This window comes from Equus caballus, chromosome 5 (genome assembly GCF_041296265.1).
Source record: "Equus caballus isolate H_3958 breed thoroughbred chromosome 5, TB-T2T, whole genome shotgun sequence".
NCBI lineage: Eukaryota > Metazoa > Chordata > Mammalia > Perissodactyla > Equidae > Equus > Equus caballus.
Window position 1 is genome coordinate 21,142,544 of NC_091688.1, and position 24,247 is coordinate 21,166,790.

General features: G+C 35.4%; 1 protein-coding gene across 6 annotated transcripts in view; it reads right to left on the reverse strand.

The window, feature by feature from the left end:
• KCNK2 (potassium two pore domain channel subfamily K member 2) overlaps positions 1–24,247 on the reverse strand; it is a 209,507-nt gene that overhangs the window by 77,321 nt on the left and 107,939 nt on the right. For all 6 annotated transcript variants that reach the window (XM_070266682.1, XM_070266681.1, XM_070266683.1 and 3 more), the window contains one exon: positions 15,384–15,501. In XM_070266682.1, coding sequence (XP_070122783.1) covers positions 15,384–15,501 — 118 coding nt within the window. The remainder of the gene's footprint in view (positions 1–15,383; positions 15,502–24,247) is intronic.

Here is a 24,247-nt window from a genome sequence, read left to right on the forward strand (position 1 = left end):
AAAACCCCACTAATACCATGTACTCATTGCGTGATTTGGACATGTCATTTAATCTCTCAACATCTCTGTTTGCTAATCCAAAAATGGGAATCATGACAGCAACTACCTTATAGGGTTGTCGTAAGGACGAAAATTTTTGATATACATAAAGCATGTAAAACAGTACCTGGAACCCACTTAGCGCTATTTTTGTTTGCTAATATTATACTATCACACAAGAGACCATGCAAAAGACAAATCTTTCAGTCTGATGCCACAATTTTCCTGACTTCTCAACATCTCTTGGATTTTTAGGTCTTACCAATCTATACCTCTTATATATTTCTGTCAAGCAAAGAATCATCAAAAAGCACAAATAATCCACCCAATAACTGTTGGTGACTTATCAATCATACGCTATTAATCTTTTTATTGGTTCTGTCCCACCTAATGTAGATTCTTCTTTTACCTGGGGAACTTCCTTTGCTGTCTAGAGATGATTTGCCATAATTCCCCACAGAGAGTACAATGTGTGCTTTAAGCCTTAGGACTGGGAGAAGTTGGTGGAGAAAGGGCCATTTCCCAACCTCTGACTGGGAACATCTGAACAGGAAAGATGTATAGAATGAACTTAACACTGACTAACAATCCACTATGAGCAACGGACTGTGGTATCCTCTGCACTTTGGGTATATTTTTCTTAGTTAACTCCCAAAGTAACATCCTGGGAAAAGTGTTTTAAAACTTATTTATGCCAAGACTCAGAAATGTTAAATAAAACACATGGGGCAAATCAAAAGTGGTACAAACAGTGTTTAAACGTACATCTGCCTGACCGCAAAGTCTCCCCCACCACGGCAACAGGCTGCCCGCCCTTGGATGCAAGCCACCACTCGCTGCCCCACCACAGACAGAGACACATGCACACAAAGAGACCCATTTATCTGTCTTATATACGTCTGACATTCATAAAATTTAATTTAAAGAAAAGATTCCATGGGATAGAGGGCAGGGAGGGGCATGAGAACCACTCTTCCACACCTCGTTGCATCCTTACTACCTAATTTCCTACACACTCTCATTTGGCCTTGAAGTGAAACACAAGTACAAAAGAAGTGGTAATCATGAGAAGGCCTGCCCTTGCCCTAATGTACCCTTAATACATTTTTCCCCTTCTGTAATCTCTTCACAGTTATGAAAACTATCTCAGATTAAGCCCTTTGCCCTAAATTCAAGCTATTAGAAAACCTAATCCTGGAATGCAGGATTTTAGCAAGAAATCAAAAGGACTACTTCCAAAGAGAGCTCAGAACAATAGCTAGAAAAATACTATTTCCTTGTTTCCATAACAATTCAGAGCCTACAGGCAGAGAATATGAGACTTTCCATTCAGCAGAAGAAAGTGAACCAAAATGCACAAATTGGTAGCTCATTATACTTTTGTTACCCCACTACTAAGCCTGCCCACATTGAACTAAGTGGAAAGAACTTCTGAGGCCCATCTCCACTCTATGTCCACAGGTTAGAAACACAAAACCAAAGTGAAAACAAGTAATGTAGAAAACTGGAAAAGAAATATCACCTTTTAGATGTCTTTAAAATCGTACCTCCCACTCCCAGCCTATTTTCCTGGTCCATTTTCTCCCCAGAGCTATCTAACTATCGTGTAACATGCTATATAACTTACTTCCCTAGTAAGTCTCTCACTAGTTTTTTGTCTATTTGATGTACTCCAACCACCTAGAAACTACTCAATAGTCACTCAATAAATATTTGCTGAGCGAATGAATGACTGACTAGGAAGAGCAGGTCTCTGAAAATGGTATACTGTAGAAGCAAAATATGTTTACAAACCACACAGGAAAGAATAAAACACTCTATCTATGAATTTGGAGTTTAAAGCAACAAAAAATGAATTCACTGGGATCTAAAGACAAAATTAAGTAAGGAAAAGATATGGGCATGATAACATAACATTGAAAGGAAGCTAAACACGCAATTGCAAAATTAAAATCTGGATTCAAGATAATTAAGGAGCAGAGTGAAACAGCAGAATTCTAATCAAGGCTGCAACTTACAGAACACAAAAGATTTTCCAGAATTACAGAAAAAATAAAGATAGAAAGAATGTTAAGAGGCAAATGATACACAGAGAAAATTGAGAACAGAGAAACAACACAAAAATTATCAGTGTCCTTGAAGGTGGAAAAACAAAATCATTAGACTAGAATAATCAAAACTATAATTAAAAAGAGTTTTTCTTAAAAAAAAAAACCTAACAAAACAAATGAAACCAGTGCAAGATTATAAGCAAATCTCTAAAATAAAAACATTAAGGAAAACAGGTTACCAATAAAAAAAGGAAAATCAGCCAGCTCCATGGCCGAGTGGTTAAGTTAGCGTGCTCCGCTGCAGTGGCCCAGGGTTCGGATCCTGGGCGCCAACATGGCACCGCTAGTCAGGCCACGTTGAGGTGGCGTCCCACATCCCACAACTAGAAGGACCTGCAACTAAGATATACAACTATGTATGGGGGTGGTTTGGGGAGATAAAGCAGAAAAAAAAAGAAGATTGGCAACGGTTGTTAGCTCAGGTGCCGATCTTTAAAAAAAAAGAAAAAAAGAAAACAAAAGGAAAATCAGGCAGGTATCAAGCTACTCCAGTCTAACAGGAAATGCCAACAGGTAATAAAGAAGAAATACACACAGTTGTGATGGGAAAAAGTTGTGATCCAAGAATTTGATACTCCACCAAGTTAAATTATCTTTCATGTGTGAAAGCAAAAGGAAGCTACTTGCAAATACGCAAATATTTATTCTACTCACGTACCTTCATTGAAAAAATTGTCTGAGGATTATGTAAGCTAATTGTGAGATAAATCTTCATAACAACAAGGTATTTACATGACATGCTGCATTCTTTTTCTCACAGTTTAAGTGACACGTTTTGGATCTTATGTTGGGTGATACAACAATTTAGATGACGGGATCATGTTGCCTAGAGAATAAGTGAACAAAACATTTATTTTCCTTTACAAAGGTAAGGCAGCACAGTATAACTAATAGCCATTATAAATGACAAGTAGATTAAGTAATGACTTTCTGTAACTTTGTAGTTTACTTTAAAAGGTCTAAGTCATTGTTTTACTTTTAATTTGAAAAACTAATTAGGCACTCAATGACAGATATCTTATGTCAACAAACTCAAATTTATAACATCCATAAGGATCATAGATATTAGCATGTTAAACATCTCTAAAAGTCAGCAATTATGATATGATATCAACTATATCAAGCATATACAGAAAAATTACTACAAGGAAACATGGTCATATCTAGTTATTTTCCTTTTTTATACATTTCTACATTTTCTATTTTTATATTAATCATATATTACCATATATGAGAAAAAAACAATCTATATATGCAATTTAAAAAATAAAAGAGTCATAATAATAACTTTTTAAAAAACAAGCATAGGAAAAGGACTGTTAAAAAGTGATATTGGATAAAGGAAAATGTGAAATCTCAAATATATATGTTATATGTTATATAACATTTAAATATCCAATGCTGCACTGTTTGTAGTGACAAACAACTAATGATCATCAAAGGGGATAAGGATAATGACATCATTAAAATGGAATACTATGCAGCTGCTAAAATAAAGCAAATCTTTAGGAAGAGATAAGAAAATTTTTCAAGATCTATTATGTGGAGATGGCAAGGTAGCAGCTTTCACTTGTATAATAAAGGAACATGTATATATTAATTACACACTTGCATACATAAATATATAGACCCAAGTGATTTCTAGAATGCTAAGAAATGTTAATAGTGCTTGACTCTGCAAAGAGAATGAGCTTGGAGGTCCTCTGCAGGAGGAAGACTTAGCTGTCTCTCTCTATTTTTTATACTGCTTATTGATTTCTAATCTATTTCTTTAATCAGGTACATGTACTCCTTATTAAATTTTTAAGTAAAAGTATACAGCATTTGATTTTAAGTGAGCATATCATTAACTCCTCACTATTCTCATGTCCAATGCTGCCACATAAAAGAATATGATTTCTTTTCTCTATTGACACCAACAAAACACCTATCTTGAGTTGTCTTGATTTATATCTTTTCTAGAGTTTCCATGAATTTTGAAAGGCAATTAGCACTGCACATCTTCAGACTTTCAGCAAACATTTATAAAAGTCAACCAGTAAACACTGTAGAAAGACGAAGAGTTTATGAAACATAATTTACAATGAGGTCTATGATATATTTTTTCTCTCTATCATTATCCATTTTAAGAGTGTCTTTATCATAACAACCTCCTTTCTATTATCATAAATCTATAATTTCTACCCTTAATGTATCCCCAAAAGAATATATTGACTTTTTTCTGTCACTTAAATTTCATTTTCTTGAAGTTTTTCCCAAAGTCTGAATTTTTTAAACCCAGAATGCCACGGATGGGGATTAGTAGCACTCTAGTTTTTGAAAATATAACATTTCTCAATATGTTTACAGAAAACAACTCAAAATCTCCAGGAGTTTGGGAGAACTGAAAATATTTGACACTGTAATATCACTCAGAGCTCAGCAGTAGAATAAGATTTTCTCATTTTTAGAAATGTATTTTCACATGGTTTCTTTCTGAGCACTATGCCCAGTTCTCGTAGTAGTTATTTAGTCCACCGGCATCTACATGAGCATATTGCTACTATGTTTCTAATATGGTATTTTCTGGCAATTTTTTAAGTGCCTCAAAACATCATTTTTTATCAGTCTGAAAATTAAAATAGAAATTATTTGAGCCAATTGTTTAAACTTTTTTGAGGATTGTGGAGTCCTTTGAGAATCTCATACACACTGTGGACCTGCTCTTCAAGAAACATGATTATATACTCTTGAATCTTCTCTTCCCAGAGGTTCATAGAAACGAAGTCACAAAGTTTATTTCAGCCTTTATTGGACAATGAAGAGAAATGGAGAAATACAGCATATTCCTTACAAATGTTCAATTTTCGTTGCATAGTTAATAATAATAAACATTATTAAATATATTATTCTTTGAGTTTTCATAAAATCCTGTGAGAAGGCAAGCACAGTTATTATTATTCACCTATTAGGAAGTCATTTAGACTATTCACACGAGGAAACAACTCAGGCAAGTTCAACCATTGGAAGAAAATCACACAGTGAATAAATGTTAGAGTCAATACTCAAATCTAGGTTTTCTATTTACAAATTCTATTATTTTTTCTTGCTTTATACTCTTTTCTTTGGTCCAATGGTTGGCAAACTTTTTCTGTAAAGAGCTAGACGATAAATATTTTCAGCTTTCCAGGCTATATGGCCTCTGTTGTAACTATTCATTTCCGCCATCACAGTGTGATGGCAGTCAAACACAATACTAAAATAAATGGTGTGTTTGTGTTCCAGGAACTACATAAGAGGTGGTGGGCTGTGTTTTGCCCACGGGCCATAGTTTGCTGACCCCTGCATTATTTTGCCTTTACATCAAAAATAAACTCAGTCTTTATTTTTATGTATTTTCCTAAATGGTTTGAATGTTTTTGTCGTCATAATTTTGCCCTTGTTAAGTGATCATTACTAAAATACTCTAAACACTAGTGGAATCCCTAAATCATATCACCAACAACAGCAAAATCTCTGCCAAAAAACTAAGATTAGAATTTTACAAGTTAACTTTTATTTTTATTTTGAGATGGTTCACTGATGAAACCACTGGACAGGAGGGTAGCTTTGGAACACAATCTCCTTCAATAGTACAAAAGGAGCCAATATTACATGTCAAAAATTAAAAACTCTATTGCAGTCATGGAGACATAGTTTGGAAAAGCAAGTTAAAATATAAAATATATTTTCTTATAATCTTTAATTAGTTTGAATATCAAATAACCTTAAAGGAGAGTATTCAGTTAGTATATCTGTTTATGGTAGTTTTTAGGGTTGCCACCAAATATTCTGGTTTTTCTGAACATACCATAGAATTGCATTTCTCCACCTATGCTCTTGAAGTTGGTTTGGCCGATGTTATATAAGTGAAAACAATGTGGGCACTTATAAGAAGCTTGATCAGCCAGTGTGCAATTTCCCATGCTCTCCTCCCTATGCCAAAGCGTTCATGAAGGCTATGGAAAGAGGAAGTGCCACCAGCAGAAGTCTCTGAGCAAGAACAATGGGCAGGGTCTTCCCGTCAATCCACACTGGACATATAGTGTGAAAAAGAAATAAACTTTCATTTTGTAAAGCCATCAAGATGTGAGGATTGTTTGCTGCAGAAAATAACTTCGCATATTCTGACAGAGAATCATAAATTGTTTTTAAATCATATAGAAAACAGATTTATACAAATATTAATTTTTATTATACTCAGTAAGCTAACAGTAATATCTCAAAGTTACATTATATATTATTTTGATGATCACATATTGGATTATCCATATATCATTAAAATAACCAATCAACTCACTTCATTAAATCAAATACAAATTAACTAGAAGAAACTCGTCAAGTCTGGCACTTAGCACTGTGAGAATAACTGGTTTGAGCAAACCTTAATAAATTATGTGAAGGCAAACATTATATGCTTTATAACAATTAAAAGAATGTCTTTTCTTTCTTTGTTGAAATTGATAATGTAAATACATGTTCAAAAGATAATATTCGTTCATTTTAATAATAATAAAAATTACTCTAAAAATAAAATCAGCTTACTCTAAATTAGTACACTGACATTCAGTATACAGACTATTTTCACATATATAATCTTATTTAACTTTCACAACTCTGATTGTAAGAAACACTAGCCCCACTGACAAATGAGAAAATCAAGGATAATACAAGAACTGTGATTTGCTTAAGAATACAAGCTCAGGTAGTGGCAAAGACAAGCACCTGAACTTAGACTTTCTGAAATGAAATCTGATGTTCCTTCTACTGTATCACTCCTCTAAAAAAAATATAGGGGAGAAATATTTTCATTCTAAGCTGTACTATGTAAATAAAACTAGGCTAAGTGTCTGCATGACTATGTATAGCATATTATTTAGTGTCAGTATAATATTTATTAGGAGGTCATGTCTAAATCTATTTTTTATGCATCAAATAAAGTTAAAACTAGTTTCCATTATCTACAGAGATCATTGAAATTACCTACTAGAGCACGCATTCGTTTTTTTTTTTTCATGAGGAAATGCTAACATCTGTTGCCAAATCTTCCTCTTTTTGCTTGAGGAAGATTGTCACTGAGCTAACATTCATGCCAATCTTCCTCCATTTTGTATGTGGGATGCCACCTCAGCATGGTTTGATGAGTGGTGTGTATGTCCACACCCGGGATCCAAGCCCATCAACCCCGGGCCGCAGAAGCAGAGTGTGCAAACTTAACCACTATGCCACCAGGCCAGCCCCCAAAACATACATGCTTTGGATAGGAGCCATTTAGGCAGATTATGACTTATTTCATACCCCTTCTTTCCTTTTTTCTTCTCTTGCTGCTTGCCTTTCGGAATTTCACTCTTTTTTAGCATCTTCAATAAGAGAAATCTAAGCTTAGAGGGGAGAGGTATAACACATCAACTAAATTTGCTCATATTTGTTGTTTTTGCCTTAAAAATAAAGTCAGAAGGGAAAAAAGTTTAAGGTTAGTAATTAATGTGCATATTTTGATGGTCTGTGACTTTTAATTGTTCATATTATCAATATTGCCCCCAACGGTATGTTAGAACCACGAGTTGGCTGCATGGAATTCCTTTCCATTTAGAATTAGTCATTTCTGCATTCTACTTTAGGTACACACAAACCACGACACTTCACATGACCTTCATTTGGCACAGGTACGTCTTTGGTAAACATCATGCTATATTTACAGCACCACATAAATAACAATGCCAATTTTCCAAGAGTAAGATTGCACAAGTCTAAAAAAATTTGAAAAAAAAAAAAAAAAGTACTGGAAAGAAAACAAATATGTACCATAATTACTAGCTGAAAGTAGACAGGCCCAGACAAATGTTATTACATTCCTTCCTTATCAAAAGACATACTTGAGACAGTTACACAAAGTATTTTTCTGGTAAACATCTCACCTAGTTTTAATCACATTTGGAGCAATATTTGTGTATCTGGTGGTCAGTCAGATGCTCTATAAAATCTATAATCTATGACAAACAGAGCTGCATTTCAGTGGTTGGAAAGGGAAAAAAAGACAACAAAAAATTGATTCTGTATTTATTCAGGGCATGAACTTCACGACAATTCTTTCTTTCAATTTTTGGGTAATTTCTTGATCACAATATTTGACAGTGATTGTTTTCCAGAAGATTAAAAATATGTTATTGCACACTTTTCAAAAGTATGCAGAAAAATATGAAAGTGTATTTGTTTTAGAATACAAGCAATTTCTGACTTCAACAACCTCAAGATCTGGATGACTACCACGCTGATACCACGGCCGGCCCTCCTCTCACTGGGACTTCCAGTTTCTGTTAGATCTATGCTATTTCGCTCTGTGTTCTCCTACCACCAAAAAAAAACGCTGCCTCACTCCAGGGAAAATTATATCCCTAACGCTCCGAAATCCCCTTCCAACCAGCACAGGATTTTTTTTTTTTTCCAAGGAAGATTAGCCCTGAGCTAACTACTGCCAGTCCTCCTCTTTTTGCTGAGGAAGCCTGGCCCTGAGCTAACATCTGTGCCCATCTTTCTCTACTTTATATGTGGGACGCCTACCACAGCTTGGCGTGCCAAGCGGTGCCATGTCCGCACCCAGGATCTGAACCGGCGAACCCCGGGCCGCTGAGAAGCGGAACGTGCGCACTTAATCGCTGCGCCACCGGGCCAGCCCCCAACACAGGATTCTGAGTACTAGATGCTCCAGGTTGAACCTCTTTGTGACTGATGTAACATACATACGTAATGAGAGGAGAAGATGACTAATCTGTCTCATTATTGCCTCAGAGTGTACAACACTATTCCTGCAATAATTCAGCTCTATTGCCTATCAAGCATAATTCTGAACTATGAAAACTTAACTACCATTCATAAGACATCTTCTCTGAGAAATGCACTTTAAATTAGAAAATAAATAAATCTACGTGAAGATTTTGAATGGCAGGAACATATGTTAACATCCTGAAATAGGTTTTATTTTCATTAATTTAAGTGGATAGGAAGAGAAACAGAGAATCAAAGACCTAGAACAATTTCTTAATTTCAACTTCTGGACTTCAACCGCACAACACCAGAATTACATATTTTGGAAAAATTTAGTCATCCACTTGAACAAACTGACATAAAGAAAAATGCAACGAGATGGCAGAGTTAGCTGGAAGTCATCGTGGAAGATTATCTGCCTTGTAAACTGCCTGAACAAACCTTAACTTTCCTTTAAAATGGGTTTTCAAAATCCAATAGGCAGTTCTTTGAGAACAGCCAAGAGACCAGTGAAATGCCACAGAATTACGTGGGTACTAAGTTAATAAGATAACACTCAACACCGAAAGCTGCAATGACATCATGCCCTGGGAAAATGCTTACTGTCAGATTCTATACCACTGCTTTGAATCTATTCACTTCCAAGTTCAGATAGCAGCTTCATGAGATCACAAAACGGAACAGAAAATACTCTTACAATTTTTCCCTCACCCTTTAAGTTATAGTTTTCTACCATATCTGACAGAAAGGTCTAGATTTCCTGCTGAAGACGTGCATAAGGCTTTATAGTTTTCAACATACCCTCTGCATTTCCAAAACTGACCTCTTCTTTTCATCTGGAACTGTTTGTTAAAATTACTCCAAAACTTTTTTTTTCCTGTTCTTTTTTTGTTTTTCTAATCAATTAAGCATTGTGCTAAATAGGCAAAATATGGGTTTGTAGTAAATCTGTGACCTTTGTCATAACAACTTCAGCAATTCAATTTAGGTAAAAACTGAAACTCCTGGTGGCTGGTTCAAAACATAGAAAAACTAAACACAGAAACTACATAACTGAATTCAATCTCTATACTCAAGTGGTAGAAAACAAGAATCTTTTGTAATTATGAGAACTGGTACTCCAAGGAAATGTTTTCCATAAGACTTAACAAGATGCTCTAGGATATTAAAGCTGCTGGAGACCATAGTGGTGCCCTTGTTATTTGCCTTCTGACACTCAAAGATCATGACGATCGAGGGATAAGCTTGTGGAAATCCTGACCCTGGCATTCCAACTTACTTTCTACTGGGGAAAATTTTATTATATTTTAATTCCTTCAGGTAATAAAATCATCTTACATTGTATTCTAATCTTTAAATTGACCTCAAATACAGTTTGACCTCCAATACAGAATATAGTTCTCCACTACATCATTTTTGCCAACAGCCTTTCCTAGAGCATAAGTGATTTCTTATCAGCTTTAAAATAACTTAAAATTTAAAACACTAACCCCCCGCCATGGCACTATTCTCAGAGATAAGCATATCTCTATCAGTAAACTTTCCTTTTTTAATCATTTATCTGTCTACTTTTCACTCTCTTCACTGCCACCTCTTTGGTCCAAGTCAACATCTTCTCTCATATGGATTCATACAATAACCTCTCACTGGTCTTCCTGCTTCCCCTTTTGCCCTCTGAACGGCAGCCTGAGTCACATCATGCCTCTCTTCTGTTTAAATCTTTCAGTGGCTTCCCACTGAATTTAGAACGTTGCCATGACCTACTGAATCCTACATGCTCTGGCTCCTGTGAATCTTGCTAACCCTGCCTCTTCCCCCAGGCTCTGCAACATGGCTTCATCTGTATTCCTTGAACATGCCACAATTGCTGTGCCCTTTGTCTGAACTCATCTTTGCACTCTTCTTTACCTAGCTGATTTCTGCTCATCCTTCAGGTTTCAGCTTAAATGTCACCTGCTCAGAAAGCTTTTGAATCAGTCTTCTTTAGAACACCTCCCACTCCCTGCTCTGGCTCCACTGTCTACTCTGTTATTGCACATGAACTTCCTTTGTAGCATTTATTGCTGTGGATAATGGTCTTGTTTTTTAACGTGCTGATTGTTTGTCTCTTCGGTCTCACTGTGAGCTCCAGGAGGGAGCCATCTGAATTAAAGAATAAACAAACAAAAATTGAGGGGAGAGAAACTATTAAAACAAAGCTTCCTAATATAACACAACATATAAAATCTTGGCCATTTTTTAACTCCTTTCTCTTCACAGGATCGACTATCACTGTCTATGAATTGCAAGCCTGCTGCCTAAATATTAATTTCAATATTCAAAATTTTGACCCCTCTCTCTTCATTGTATTAGCAACCAAGGCCTATTGATTCTTGCATCTAATTATTTGAACATTTTGTCTTACTCTCATCTTTCAACACCATCTCCAACCATCCCAGTCAATACCCTCATCCCCCTTCCATGGGTCACTGAAATGGCTCCTAATTTCTCTCTCAGCTGTCAGTCTCCATAGATCCTCTTTCTGACAGATGCATCTTCTCAGATCACTTTTAACTTGTCACCTCACTTTCCAAAAACATCCATGCTGTATCTCATTATAGCAGGTCTAAAATTCTCAAAAATCAAATTATTTTGAACCATACTCTGGCCATCTGCATCAGTCAATAATATTTCCCACTATTCCTTTAAACAATTCCTCTGGTCTACTCAAACACTTCCTTTTCTATCCTCGAAAAGAATCAAGTTCATTCCCCTCTTCGTATTTTTGCTTAGCCATGTCACAGACTCGGAGGCTTTTTCCCCTCCATCAATCTAAACCAAAACATCTTCTTCAAAGCATATTTCAAATCCAACTTCTCTAATGAAGACTTTGCTTCCAGGTCCAGCCCACATGTTCTTTCCTTTTTCCCATTTCTTATAGCACTTAAACCGTTGTTCCACATAACATTCGATTACACAAGACTTATTTCTGTTATTCTTCAGTGATTTCATATGTGTAAATTTCATCTCCCAAATTGGATTGCAAGCAGGGACTGTGTCCCTCACACTCCCGGCAGTCTCAGAAGCAGCAGTGACTCACCAAGAGCTACTTACATTGACTTCCCGATTGACGTAGTCCTAAGGATGAATCCATTCAACTACAAATCACAGTTCTAGATGACTTGCAATTCCCAAACAGAATATACTTTCTCTTACCCCTAATCTTTCCCATATGAACTCCCAATGCCTAGAATGTTCCCTGTCCACCTTTATTCACCTAGAAAATTCCTAATTCTCTTTCTAGTCTCAACCAGGACACCATTTACTAAGGAAAGGGAAGTATCCCTTGCCCTTTCCTTACCCACGCCCCCCCACCCCAATATCTATGTAAAGTGTCGTTCCTATACATTCCCATTAAATTCTCTTAACCCATAGTACCTGGCACACTATATTGTAAATGATTATTTGCCCATTGGCCTGCCTGACTGGTCTGTATGCAAATTAGGCTCAAGTAATTTATCTTTTATCTTTACAGTAGCAGAGTGATGGTGTTTTATTATTTGTTGAATAAATAAATGAACAAGCAAGCAAACAAGCTGGTAATGAAATCTGTTGAAAAAGCTAACAATTTAGCATAAGAGGTATCAATTGAGTGTTATGTAATTTCCAATAATCCACAGTCCATACCATTTAGAATGGCTATTTGTTTTTAATTCCAAAAATAATTATTAAGCATCCACTATGTGTCAGGCATTGAGGATACAGAAAAGATTCAAACACACAAAAATCCCTAAACCCAAAGAACTTGCCTCTTACTAGGTGAGACAGGCAATGGATTATGGTTTTTGCTCTAACCAAGCTGGAAATCACAGAAGAATTCTGAGCAGAAGGTTTCCTTCTGCAACGATGCTGATGTTGAGATGATGCTGACTTGGACCAAAATGGTGGCAGTTTGAATGGTAAGCAGTAGTTAAATTATGGATCTACTTTAAAGGAAGAGCCAACAGAATTGACGGATGGACTGGAAGTGAGGTAGGAGAGAAAGAGAATAGTCAAGAATGGATTTTAGTCTGCCAACCGTGGCATGGAATTTGTGAAGGGTTTGGAAGGGTATGATTTTGGAAACAATGAGTAGACATATGAAGAGATTCTCTAAAATTAGGCCTTAAATTTTAATATTCTACTTTGTATAATTGAACTTCCCTTGGGCATATTTCCAATGAATAGTGAAGGGCCCTTTGTCTTCTTAGACAAATTGATAACACTGAATAAAAAAATCTTGGACCACTGCAGCCAATACAGCTCCATGAAGCACTGCCTGTACCAGGCACCCTATATAAGTCACTGCAATTTATTCTCCCAAACTGCCTCAAGTTCTATTTTTAAATGACTAAATGCAATGCAGCTAGTGCTAGAGGTTACAATTTCTATAATTGCTAAAAGTCAGTTCAAAGCTCACACAATTATTATCATTAGCAATATTAATAATTGTACTTTGAATTTTATTGAATTATGATTTGGAGGTCAAGTAGACACTTACGAAAGAGGCCAAAATTTTTACCCTGGCCTAGATGATAATCTAGTTCAAAGTCAGAAGAGATGGCCTTGACCTGGGAGAAAAAGACCATGGAGTAAATGTGGGTAACCTAGAATGACTTAATCCACCTAAGACTAACACTTGAGATAGAACAGTAGGAGATTTGGGCTGTCAGTCAGCTCCCTAAACAACCTAAATAATCAGCTACTGTGCTTAATGGCTATAATTTGGGGTAAGGCTGGTAATAATGGTTTATTTTTTTTTCATGTGTTGAAGTATATGTCTGCAAAACTTACTGAATTTGGGATTCAAAAAATGAGACTGTTTATAAACATACGATGCAACAGCAAGTCTGCATAATAACTAAGTCTCTTGCAGAATAATTTAGCGGTGGTCATGATGAGTTATAACTTGGACTTTTGAGTTTTCATTGGGCAGAAACTAACCATTCTCACTCAGTCTGTGAGCTTTTTTTTCCTTCCAGACTCTAAGTAGTTTACACAATAAACAGTTATTTCCATAGTAGAAATGGCCAAGATGTCTAAGCACCAAAGTTAACCTGTTATTATGGTTAGAAATCAAGGTTACCATTCTTCCAGATTTTCACAGCCACACAACTTTTGACCTAGCTGATGGAAATGTAAGAGTAAATATAGTTCCCTGACCTCTTAACAAAGGCAAAAATCAACTTGCTAAGGTATTTATTTCACTGGCAAGTGATCCAGCACAAAGAGGCATTACAGCGGATTCACATAATGACAGGACACTACAAATTCCTCTCAAAGGGAAATTTTAAGTGAGAGTTCATCCATAAACTGACCACGTTCTCTTATTTAGGACTTTGATATAAAGTACTGATTTAAAAACCTTATATTCTTCATAATTTATTAACGACATCAAAGAATAAAACTAAAACTTTTAAATCTTAATTCACACCCCATAATCAGAGATCAGGCCCATGAGAGGAAATCTCATCACAAACATAGGTGGAAGGGAAGAATTCCCTTTTGCACTCCACCATGTATTTTCTCCCACCTGAAATTCCTTCATAACTATAATGAGACAATTTCCTTCCCTATCTTGAAAATTACGCTGCAAACCCACCTCTACAGTAAGACAGCTGTAACCCTTCTGAATCCTCACAGCCCGGCAAGCGTGGCTTTCACTATGGGGTCTGTATTTACATCCTCGGGATAGTTCCTGAGCACTGAATAACTACCAGCAGAGACGTCATCACGTGTACCCATTCCGCTGCCTAGACGGTGCTCAGTGTGAGGACAGTCAAGCCCCCAAAAAAGACCATGTTCCACTATGTAACTCTTTTTAACATTACAACAAACGTGATTAAAAGGCAAAATAGCAAAGGCTTAAACTTTAATTCTTTTTGTAATCCTCACATTTCAGTGTTAATTTTTATACATTTTTACTATTGGAAAAACAACGTGTGAAAGCAGCAACCCTGGAGTAATCATAAGAGACAAGCATACAAGAACGAGAACAACCTGGTATACGGTAGAGTTGAAATTTACAAATTGAAAAAGGTGATAGCGAATGAGAACTTCATGAAAAGAATGCCAAAATTGTACACAAATCCTTTCTTTCTACACTAAAGAATCAAAGACGAGGAAAAACTTAAAACTACTTGCCCCCCAAAAATCATCATTTCAAGCCAGTTCTTGACACTTCTATCCATTAGTCAAAAGACTCAATGCACTGCTCTTGAGTTTCACACGTATTAAACTTAACTCAGTATTCTGAAACAATAACGAATTCATTTCCATCCTTCCTTTGTTCAAACCTTTAAAAGTCAACTTACTGAAAGCTGGTTGTCTAACTTAAGTGGAACATTTTGATCAACCGTAAAAAGTAAATTCAAACAAATGAATTTTAGCTTACAAACTGTACCAAAATAAACGAAATAAGTTGTCTCCTACCTATGGTTGTAATAACAGTGCCAGCAAAGAAGAAGGAACTTCCCAAATCCCAGTGACTGATTTGATTGGAGGTGTTTCCTAAAGGGATAATTCCCGCATTTACTGCTGCCACTATTTGCTGCAAGTTTAAAAAGAAATTCATCAGTACACAGGAATCACATGGAGGCATCAAACAGCATTTATCCCACCCCGATGACTAATTAGACAAAGAGAATCAATTCTAAGGTTTGCTCTTCCATTTAAAGTGTACAATATAGGTTAAAACTTCATACTAAAAAATTTAACAACGGTTCAATTATAAGAAAGTTATTTGATATCAAGTGAATGGATCGGCATGAAGCTTAGCATATTGTACCAATATGCATTCCTATCATCACCATTAGCATATTTAATGACTTACTTGAATTAACAACTAAATATAGCAATGTTCTTTAGTAAGCACCACAGAGTAAAAATATCAAGATTGCAAACTACAATTCAATTAATATATAATAGCTTCATCAAAAACACAAGTATTTCCAAAGTGCTAATCATTTCAAATGTGAAACGTGCATCTAAGCCTGGGGGAGATGTAACAGTAGAGAGTATATATCAATATATGTAACAGTAACAGTGTAGAGTAACAGTAGAGAGTTGTAACAGTAGAGAGTATATATCAGTAAGGTCCAAAAAACAGGCTAAGATGAGAAGAAAAGGCAACAGCAATTCACCATCACACTTAAGCCAGTCCATTTATACCTACATTCTTAGAATCTCATCTGATTTTTATAAATTCTATGACAAAGACCTGTAGATGACAGTCAACGACATTCATATAGGGACACTAGAATCTGGCTGCTACCATGAGTAGTACTGAGGGACAGACAGAAAGATGACATTTTAAATCCTTTGTCAATCATCAGATGTTTGGGAGGAGATGGGGAGGTCCAGAAGCCCCAACATGGAAGAGAATATGTTAGGAGAAAATGTGCAGTAAAAGAGAAACACACAGATTGTAGGAAAAGATGTTTCTGTTGGGAAAATAGTTTTAGAAATCTTTATCACTTAATTTTCAGATTTTACAATTGGAAGGAACTTCACCTGATAGGCAAGAAAATTAAAGACCAAGAGAGGTAAAGTGATTTGCTTAAGGTTATATAGTTTACTGGCAAATGGACACAAACTACCCTGTGAAAATGAAGGCACCATCCAAGGAGGTGACTGTCAGATGGAAAAGAGCAGGTAATCCACAGCAGAAACGCAATATAAAATCTCTTTTGTCTGATTTGTTTTTATCCATAAATTAAAACTTCAATAATTGTGTGTAAAGTTAATTGGATTGTAATGCTTCTACTGACTTTAACAATGATATTATGTTCACTGTAAAAAAAAATTAGGGAAATACAGAAAGGCATAAAGAGAATAATAAAAATTATTCATAATTTCAGAATCCAGAGATAACTACTGTTAATGTCATAAGGTATCTGCCCCTGGTATTTTGCTATACTTTTACATAGTTGGATTTATGAAGCATATGAAGTGTATTCTCTATTTGTACTTAGTATTATTCTATATGCAGTTTTTTCCTGTCCTTACCATATTCGCTTAATCATTGCCTCATATGTAGACATGCATGCTGTTCTAAAGTCTAATTATAAAAAGTGCTGCTGTGAACATATTTGTGTATAAATATTTTTTCATTTCTGAATATTCCTCAGGAGAGATTACTAGAAATAAATTTGCCACATTAAAGATTATGAATATTTTAAAGCACTTGATGTATAGGAGCAAGCAGTTATCCAAGAAGGTTGTTACAATTTACAGTTGCCCCCCAACAATTTACACATGCTTAGCAATACTGTTACCTCCAATATTAGTATTTTATCTTTACTGAGCTGACAAGAATTTTTTACACTTATATCTCCTTGATTGTGCGTGAAGTTGAACACTAATGCTTCTTTTATCATATACTAAATGCACACACATACACACACACACACATATAGGTACAGCATGCAGTAGAGCTAGTTTTGAGAGAACTGATTCTCTTTATCTGATTGTCTATTGTAAACTTAATATCAGATAAGGCAGTTCTCTCTGACTATCCTTCTTTTAAAAATATTTTTTTGCAGTTACTAATCTATTACTCTCTTTTTTTTTTCCCCCTGAGGAAGATTAGCCACGTGCTAACATCTGTGTCAATCTGCCTCTATTTTATATATGGGCTGCCACCACAGCATGGCTGACAAGTAGTGTAGGTCTGCACCTGAGATACAAACCCACAAACCCGGGCTGTTGAAGTGGAGTGCGCCAAACTTAACCACTATGCCACAGGGCCAGCCCCACTAAACTACTATTCTTGCATAAGCTTTAGAATCATTTAGACAAATTTTAAAGAAATTTTCATTTCCAAAAGTCTAACATATTTTCTTTTTTGAGATATATGTGAAATCTATAAATTAAATAAGGAAAATGAACACATTATAATAGTGAAACTTCCCATCAAAGAGCACGCTATGACTCTCCATTTACTGAGTCCCCTTTAATATCCTGAAATAGAGTATTTTTATATACCTCAATAGGTCTGTAAAGATATTCTTGTGTATTTTACTTTTTTCCATTTTAAATTATAACTGGTTATTGCTGTTGCACACACAAATATATATTGTCCATTCTCTGCACCAGCAATTCTCAAATTTTTTATCTCAAAACCACTTTACAGTCTCAAAAGTTATTGAGGACATCAAGGAGCTTTTGTACGTGTGAGTTACAACCATTGATATTTACTACATTTGTTCAAATGTCTAATTTGCAAAATGTTTGGATTAATTCATTTAAAAATAACAATAATTCTATTCTGTGTTAACATAAGTAACCTACTTTTATGAAAATTAATTATGTTTTCCAAAACAAACAAATATTTAGTGAGAAGGGAAGCACTGTTTCACAATTCTACAAATCTCTTAAATGTCTGGCTTAATAGGAAACAGTTACATTCTAATAAATGCTTCCACATTCATTCTGTTGGGAGAGTGCATCACACAGCCTCTGGAAAACAATGAACACTCATGAGACAATGAGAGCAGAAAAGGCAAAACATCTTAGTACTACTAAGAAAATAGCATTGACCTCATCAAACCTCTGAGAGAGTCTTGGGACCACATCTTAGGATCACAACCACTGCTCTATACTGAGCTCTTACCATTCCTTTTGTTTTGTTTGAGTTTATTTTCTACCTGTAAAACCAAAGTAAGCAAGTTCATAGCTTACAAATAATGACATCGTATCTCTGCATCTTTCAAAAGCCATGTTCTGTTATTTTTCATCTCTTATTAGATTGGCCAGTATTTCCAGAGCAATGGTAAGTAAAAATAATGAGAGCAGACTTCTTTGTTTTTTGTTACATAAAATCCTCAGTGGTTTTAGTGTTTTGTGGTTAAATATATCGACTGTTGGCAAGAAAATGGTATCTTACTAAACAATGATGAAAGCAAGCAAATAAAAAGGACAGATAAAACTCAAAAAACTAAAAATGCCTTTGGAAAATATTTTAAGGTACCAATAAACAAACCAGAGATGTACACAAAAAGGTAAGCACAGGCTCACTGATCTCTAGCTTTGTAACTCTCAGGAAAAACTAATGCTCTCAGCAAAAATAAAGGAGAGAGTGGATTTAGACAGATTATAATTCCATCCAAAGTCTATTTTTATATTTTACAGACATTTCTTCAAATGTCCGTTTATTCAAAAAATATTTATCAACTGTTTATGGTGCCAGGCAGTGGGTAACAAACGGAGAAGTAAAATCATGGGTCATAAAGCTAAAGAGAAGGCACATCTTTAGACTCCAGCCTATTAAGTAAAATTAATTATTTTACTGACTAGAAGCAAGCTAACTGATTTAATATAGCCTTCCAAGCCAGCATCATCACTTTAGCCTATTCTTTTGCTTGTCAGTGATGAGGTACAATGTTACCCAGACACTTGGGTAAGGTCCACAAATTACTTAAACGCAAAAAGAAAAAAAAGCAAATATAGACTTATAATCAGAAACAGCAATGTCTGGCAATGTGTGGGTTGTAAATAGCTATCACAGAGCTGTGGTTATTGCAACAGAGGCTTCAGATGGAACTAGGAGTATGTCAAACCACTATGAGAATGAGTCTACCATGAGGGCCTTTCTCTAGAGTATTCCTGTAAATTTATTTTATATTTTTGTACAAGGTCTCTTGGTCAACATCTACAGGAAATTGGATGCCCTTAGCAAATGCACTGACATAGATCTGAGAGTCTTTGCAATTTCAACATCAATTCAGGCCATGAGAGCACTTAACAAACGCCTTCGTGAGAGCTGTTTCTGTAAGTGCCACATTATGTGTCTAAAGTAACAATCACTTCATAAATAATAAAAATCCACTTTTCCATTGAAGGCAACTTTTCTGGAACATCAAATCATACTGATGACTTATGAATAAGTTGAATTGCTTAGGTTAGGGTAAAGAGAATGTGAGATCTTATGCATTTAATCCTAAAATACGATTACCTGAAGTATTGCTTAAGGAAGGGACTCCAAACCTAAAATCTACAACAGAAATAGCATAAGATAATTTTGATTGGATTCACAGTCAATTTTGCCCATCAGTTTATAGACAAACACATAATGTACATTATTAAGTAAAGAAAGTTGAATACATGCTTCTAGTCAAGAGTATGGGCTTAAACTTAAGAAATAGAGCTCTGGGCCAGCCCCGGTGGCCTAGTGGTTAAGTTCAGCACACTCCACTTCAGCAGCCCAGCTTCAGTTCCTGGCTGCAGACCTACACCACTCTGTTAGCAGCTGTGCTGTGCTGGCAGCCCACATACTAAAAACAAAAAATAGAGGAAGATTGGCACAGATGTTAGCTCAGGGAAAATCTTCTTCAGCAAAAAAAAGAAAGAAAGAAATAGAGTTCTAAGAGGCTTATACTCTTAGAGATGATAAAGGTAATTACCTATAAATGTAATTATGAAAAATTTTAGTTTCCATGACAATGATGGCTTTATAATCAAAGTTCACTGAGTTCTACTGTGAATTTGCACATTCTTGAATTGTCAGAAATTGACGTTTCAATGTCATCTGGCATTTTGGAACTATATGCAGCTTTAACACCAAACATTGCTAAGACACACTTATCTGTAATCATATGGGACTAGCACAGCCTTGGAATTCAACTGACAATCATGAAAATGTTCCCATGAGTCCAATCCCCAGGAACAGCTTTTTCCACATGTTATAAAGAAATTGACTAGCTATTTTTTCGTTGAAGGAAAAGATATTGGAAATTAAACCCCAGGGAAGGCTTGAAGAATGTATTGTTTTCAGAGGAGGTTATATTATGGATCTTAAAATACAAGCGACACCAGAAGTTCTGATTTCACTTTTTTTTTCCTTTAATCTGATGCTCAGATGCTTGTGTTCATCAAAACAATACAGAATGTTCTGAATGCTTTCCACAAATTCCTTTACTGTTAATATCATAATCAGGATTTCATTAAAATATGCTATTATACCTATAATCCTAAAGTAGAGTCACATTAATAATCTGAAATTTTTAAGTGATATAAAAACTCTGAACTGCAGGTACAAGGTATTCACAACTAATGAGGTTACACCAGTGATGTATGTACAGCTGCTTCAGTGACAACTTTTAACTGGATATTTAAGATTATTTTTTTCCTTTGAAAAAGAACATTATTCCCAATAAACTGATATAATGGGCAAATCCAGTTATAATTATACTGACATCTGTATAATTCCACCGTTCCTCAAAGAGTAACATAAGTGTCCTCTTGCCAAATTTCCGTAAGGTACAGTTGTATATTTTTGTTTGTCACTATTTCCTTGTGGGGGAACTAGTTTCATCCTGAGTGGAGGCTAGTCTTCAGGGAAGGAATCAAATCACACATTCACAACACTGCCTTTGATCACTTCAACGATGTAAGCAAGATTATCTTGAAAGACTTGAAGAATGCATAATGAGGAGAGCAAAATAATAAATGATGCTCTCATTGCCAAAGGACTTTGTGAGAAGATATAATAGTAGGTATCATTACTATTTATTGTTACACCACAAAAATGATCACATCCATCAATAATATGCAGTCATGTGTGAGTACTATTGCCAAAGGCTGCAAGATCCTTACACATCTCATTCTTAACCTCTGGCTGTGTGTCAACACTATGATCACTCAATGCCAGATAATGTGAACTGTTGTAAAGGTCCTGATAATAAAACCAGAGAGTCTCTCACGGTGGCCTTTCCTCTTACAAGGCAGGAAATTACATATATTACTGTTGGAGCCTAGGCAACCTCAACGGGCATGTTTGAATCAATGAGGAGTCACATTTGCTCATCCATTTCCTAAGTATTTTCTGAACTTTATTAGCCATATCTGTCTGAAATATTATTTATAAACATCATCTGCATGACAAGCTTCTCCTCTATGTCAGTGGGACATGTAGCAGTCTTAATTACTCAGGCTGCTTCTTTGGGCCATTACACATATCAAATTAGGTTCCGCCAAGAAACGGCACTACAGGGCTTTATTGCAAACTTATATACAAAACCACCCCATGGCACACCTTTTGTACCATCGGGAAAACCAGAAACCAAATCCACCTTCTTCAACTTTTTATCCTTTCATGGTATTCTAGCAACTAAAGCAATGCTGTTGGCTCCTTGAACGAGATAATACTTCTGTCAGAGTACCACTTGGGACTGTTCATAATCTGCCAAGGGAGCAAACGACTTCTGGAAAACCACACTGTATTAGCATATTGCTCCACAAGAATATTCCAGAAGCAGCACTCAACTAATGATAATACTAGTTTGAACCATATGAAATTGTCAATATCCAAGTATTTTTTGGTCTACAAAATGACAATTTCATAGTCACATCCAAAACACTGATACTTACATTTGATAAACATGTGTAATAACATGCTAAATTTCATTGCACTGTGATATTTATTAGCGCAGTATTAAAACTAATTCCCATAAGGAGGAAACTGTTAATAACAAATCAGTCTATGATGGTCTTGCTTACAATTCTACTGTGAAGGATGTATATTTGTTAGTTTAAGTTAAACTCTATATGGCTGAGAATGCTATTCTGGGAAAAAATGGACTGACTGTTGAATCATTATTGGAAATTCACATTGTGTCCAACTTTTATATATATCCAAGAAATCAAGGGATATTGTTTATATTTAAGATGACTACATTTAGTAGAAGTATATTTATATATTCATCATTTGATATCAAATTATTCCACACTAATACACATTCTAGTCTCCAGTCTGATAAATGAACTTGACATGTATTACACATAACTTAGTTTTTCAGCTATTCTATAGCTATATGGAGATGGCACTTGTTTTGTTTTTTTGTCTAGGAAAAAGAGAGGCATCTATATAAATTCAAAAAAGAAAAAGAAATCCGAAAATTACATCCCACAATTAAATGAACTTTTTAAGTATTGACAAAGGTTAGACTTTCTAAATCTAACATCAATAATCGTTTTCTTTTTAGATAGTATGTTTCTGACTTCATGTGGACAAAAAAGATGAAGAAGTACATTTGCATATTTTATACAGAACACAGATCATTAAATCATTCTATATTTAGAATCTGGTAAAGAAGAATGTTTTTAAAGTTCTCCCAGAGTGCATCTTTTAAGTGAGAAAGGTAATAGGCAATCATGTTTTCAATCTTTTGTTTTTGTTGGAAACAGTTCGAATCAAAACACATTTCGTGTTTTCTTAAAACGGCTTTCAAATCCTGGAATGTGTTTCCAAGCAATGCACGACCTAAGTTCAACCACATATTAATTAGAAACTTCTTATAAAGAAGCATCCTCTTTTAAAAAGACAAAATCTTAATTCTTATAATTTAAAAAGACAGTATTTCCTACAGGAAGCAGTTTCCACACCCCAGACTTTAGAGAGCACCTCTAAAAGTAAACACCTCACTTACCTTCTCATGTCTTTCCTTCTATTTAGGGATTATGCAACTGCATGTCAAAGCTATTTTTATACAGACTGATGAAGTGTGCAGCTTTTTTCTTGCTCTTTTGAAAGTGTAAATTTATTTCCTATTAGTAGAAATGAAAGCTTAAAACCCAAAGCAGGGAACAACAGAGAGTTGGATGTGGATGTCATCAACAGGCCCAAAGCAAGAGGCAAGCTGCTGGATATTAGGGTCATCTCCCCTGGTTATAACCACTTTGGAAGATTTTGTGTGTGTATGTGAGGAAGATTGGCCACAAGCTAACTTCTCTTGCTAATCTTCCTCTTTTTGCTTGAGGAAGATTGTCCCTGAGCTAACATCTGTGCCAGTCTTCCTCTATTTTGTATGTGGGATGCTGCCACGGCATGGCTGAGGAGTGGAGTAAGTCTGCACCCGGGATCCAAACCAGCGAACTCTGGGCCACCAAAGCGGAACACACGAACTTAACCACTATGCCACCAGGCCAGCCCTTGGAAGGTTTTTTTAATCACAAAAGTAATATGCATATTATTGGACATTTGGAAAAATAAGAATAAAAAAATCACAGTCCCTAAAATAGTTTTTTGCAACATGCATATATTCAACTTTTGGTTAACAGTTATAATCATTAAATCTGCTTTCAGCTACTTTCATAACATAAGCATGTTCCAAACATTTTGAAGTCATCAATATCTCACTTCATAAGTTATCAATATCTCACTGAGTAGCTACACATAAAACAGTTTACATAACCATTCCTCTATCATTGAATGAATTTGTATAATGGTATCCAAATTCAAGTGACTATTTTCAAAGTTGCTAGAGAGATGATTTATATATCAGACAAGGGCTGAACCT